We start from the raw sequence: 3,238 nt of genomic DNA, 5'->3' as shown, positions 1-3,238 counted from the left end.
ATTTTGATTTCGTCCGTATAATTTAACATTATCAAAATTTATAATTAAATATAAAGAGTAAATTATAAAAAATATCAAAATTTATAATTAAATATAAAGAGTAAATTATAAAAAATATCTTCAAACTAAATTGCTGACAAAAATATTTTAAAAATCTATTAACAAAAGTAGATTTTTTATATATTTTAAAACAGAATAAAAAATTTAGTAATTTTTTATTAAGTGATATTTTTTGGTTTCTTTTATCAATGATCACAAATTTTTAAGAAATAAAAAAGTAAGAACTTATATAGTTATTTTTATGTAAAATTAATAGTTAATAATTGATAAATAATAAATTAGTCGAATCTATCAAATCATTTATCTTATTAACTATTAACTTTAAATAAAAATAGATGAATGTGAATTTTTACCAAATAAAAAATATAAAAGTCAAATTTTAGTCCAAAGTTTTTACATGTAATTTCTAAATAATTATACTATTATTCTCACTAAATTTCGGATAAAAAACAGTTGTTAGGTGAATTTATTTGGTCAATAATGTTATATGTGTGTGTGAATCGTGGATTTGTGATTCATGTTTGTTGAATTCATATGATGCTCAATTTGTGTTAGTGCCGTCACCAATTCAAATTGTGCATTTGTATGTGATAGTAGTAGTTAGTGTGCAAGCCATGTTATTTTTCACCAGATATATAGTAGTAGTATATATTTAGGGAAAATAAGATGTACTCCCCTCGTACTCCCTTGTTACACTGAGATGAAAATAATTTACATAATTTAAGTGAAATCATGTGCTTCTAAAATAACATTGAACTACAATTTGTAGAAATTCGCGACAAACCATCTAGGTATGCATGTAGAACATTGAACTACAAATTTCCAGATCTTAGATATGTTTAGTACTACGATGTAGTTAAGAGTAATTGGTTAGAATTGATTAGTTACTTGGTTAGTATAAATAGAAGGAATAAGATATAGAGAAGTGTGTGTAGTCATTTTAATCCTGTTTGTTCATATTGACATAATTGAGCAGGTCATTTTCTGTTAACAAATCTTTTGTTGGATACAATGAAGAAAACTGTACATGAAAGTAAGAAAGAAGGAAGAATTATTAATGTCTCCTCGACTGGTCACCAATACTTTAGATATAGCGAAGGAATACGTTTTGATAAAATTAATGATCAATCAAGGTAAGATGCTGTCCAAAAAGAATTCATGATAAATTAGGCTGACAATTTGTTTTCAATAGAACAGTGGTGTTTAAGTTCATGATATTCATTTTACAAGCATAGGATGTCAAATTACTTTAATCTCATGTAGACCATTGTTGCATGTAGAATTAATAATAAAGGTTAAAGTTCATTATGGTTGCATTTTTTGGTTCAGTTACAAGAGTTGGATTGCATATGGACAATCAAAACTAGCTAACATTTTACACGCAAACGAACTTGCACGGCGTCTCAAGGTATGCTGACCTTTATTTAGTGATATATTAGTCACAATATTCAGCTGAAATAATTAATAGAATGCACTCCATAACTAAACCAGAATGCAAAATTATTTCTTATTATTGATGGCCATAATTAACATTAAACTAGTATTCTTTGTCCTTTTACCTGTGACATCTTGATCAGGAAGATGGGGTGAATATCACTGCAAATTCCGTTCATCCAGGAATAGTTGTCACCAATATTTTCCGTCATAACAACATAGTGAATGGTAACAATTACATTGCATATTCATTATTAATGTTGCAAGTGTGAGGAGTATTAAAGTTAGTCCCACATCAAAGAAAGCAAGGAAGAGTGAGGAGTTTATAAGATGAGAGACCCATTAAATTATTACCTTAAGGTTTTGAGTTGGATGTGGTGTCTTTTCATTTTATTATGGGGAGGATTCCACTTCCCATTTTCCTTAAACATTTGTCTTCTCCAAAAGCCTCTCACTCCTCTAATCCTAGTTTTTTAATCATTTATGCAATCACTTTTCATGCATATAATGTCACTTTCTAATTTTTAAGGACATGTTTCTGTTTGATTCATGCAGGTGTGATGAACATGCTCGCGAGATGCGGGCTTAAAAATGTTAAGCAGGTAAGATATTGGAACTTTGTTGTGTTATTTGAATCCAAGAAAGGATTAAAACAAATTAAACATGAACAAGGTTTTGATCTGTTAGGGAGCAGCAACAATATGTTATTTGGCATTGCATCCACAAGTGAGTGGAATAAGTGGAGAGTTTTTTATGGATGGTTATGTGGCCAAAGCAAGCTCACAGGGAAGGGATATTGATTTGGCCAAGAAACTCTGGGATTATAGCATGAATTTGACCGAGCAGAATACATAGTTTCTCAAGTCCAATTAACCAGATTCTTAAGCACAGCATTGTCTAAATATTGGTGGCAAAAGGCAAGAAAAAAAGAAAATAAACAGCAGAGGGAACTTCCAATGTTGGAGTTTATATCAAGGTGAGAATGCATTGCCGAAGAACTGAAGAAGAGAAGCATTTTCTTGTCTATGGTATTTTTATGACAAAGATATGGTGGACTCTATGTTTATCTATTTTGTGGATTTTTGTTACTGTGGATGCAATTTTTCGATATTTTTATTGGTGCTGTTGTGGATGCAATTTTTTGTTATTTTTGTGTAGTGATTTTGCTTTTCGATATGGTTATGTTGGTTTCTTTATTAGTATTTTATGATGGGTGATTGTTATGGTACCCTAAATATGATACCTAATTTGTTAAAAAAATAACAAATAGTTAATATTTAATAAGTTTTGAATATTTAATTTTTTACTCTATAAAATAAGTTTGGCAACTCAGGCACCAAAACATAAAAGTACCGTAGAATTAGTTTTTAAGATGGACATGATACTTTGATATGTATGGATAAGAAGTGTGATGTGATATTTTTTTTAGAAATAAATATCAAATTGGCATTTGAAAAATTTTAGGACCGACAAAATAGTATTGATTTTTGTTAAAATTTGACAACAATATTCAAACGTGAGAGCATCACATCAAATTAAACGAAAAACATTCTTCTAGTTCACATTAAACAAAAGCAGAAAAAGTAATTCCGCGTTGTACATGTAGTAATCTATTGGTCAACGACGACCCTTAAATAAAGCTTAAATCCGCAATGGATTAGTCGTTAACCTGCAGCACCATAGAAAACAAATAATAATAATAATAATAATAATAATAATAATAATAAGTTATAGTTAAAAAATA

At 28.9% G+C, this 3,238-nt stretch overlaps 1 protein-coding gene across 1 annotated transcript; it reads left to right on the top strand.

Moving 5' to 3' along the window:
- The first annotated feature begins 540 nt into the window (after positions 1-540).
- On the top strand, positions 541-2,427 carry LOC112749431 (short-chain dehydrogenase TIC 32, chloroplastic-like). The gene is made up of 7 exons (XM_025797681.2): positions 541-579; positions 830-851; positions 1,037-1,193; positions 1,390-1,468; positions 1,638-1,722; positions 2,050-2,096; positions 2,182-2,427. The coding sequence occupies exons 1-7, from the start codon at positions 541-543 to the stop codon at positions 2,347-2,349; spliced, it is 597 nt and encodes a 198-aa protein (XP_025653466.1). The 3' UTR covers positions 2,350-2,427.
- Positions 2,428-3,238: the final 811 nt, after the last annotated feature.

The sequence above is a fragment of the Arachis hypogaea genome, chromosome 15, assembly GCF_003086295.3.
Source record: "Arachis hypogaea cultivar Tifrunner chromosome 15, arahy.Tifrunner.gnm2.J5K5, whole genome shotgun sequence".
NCBI lineage: Eukaryota > Viridiplantae > Streptophyta > Magnoliopsida > Fabales > Fabaceae > Arachis > Arachis hypogaea.
This window is presented reverse-complemented; position numbering and strand designations above follow the sequence as displayed.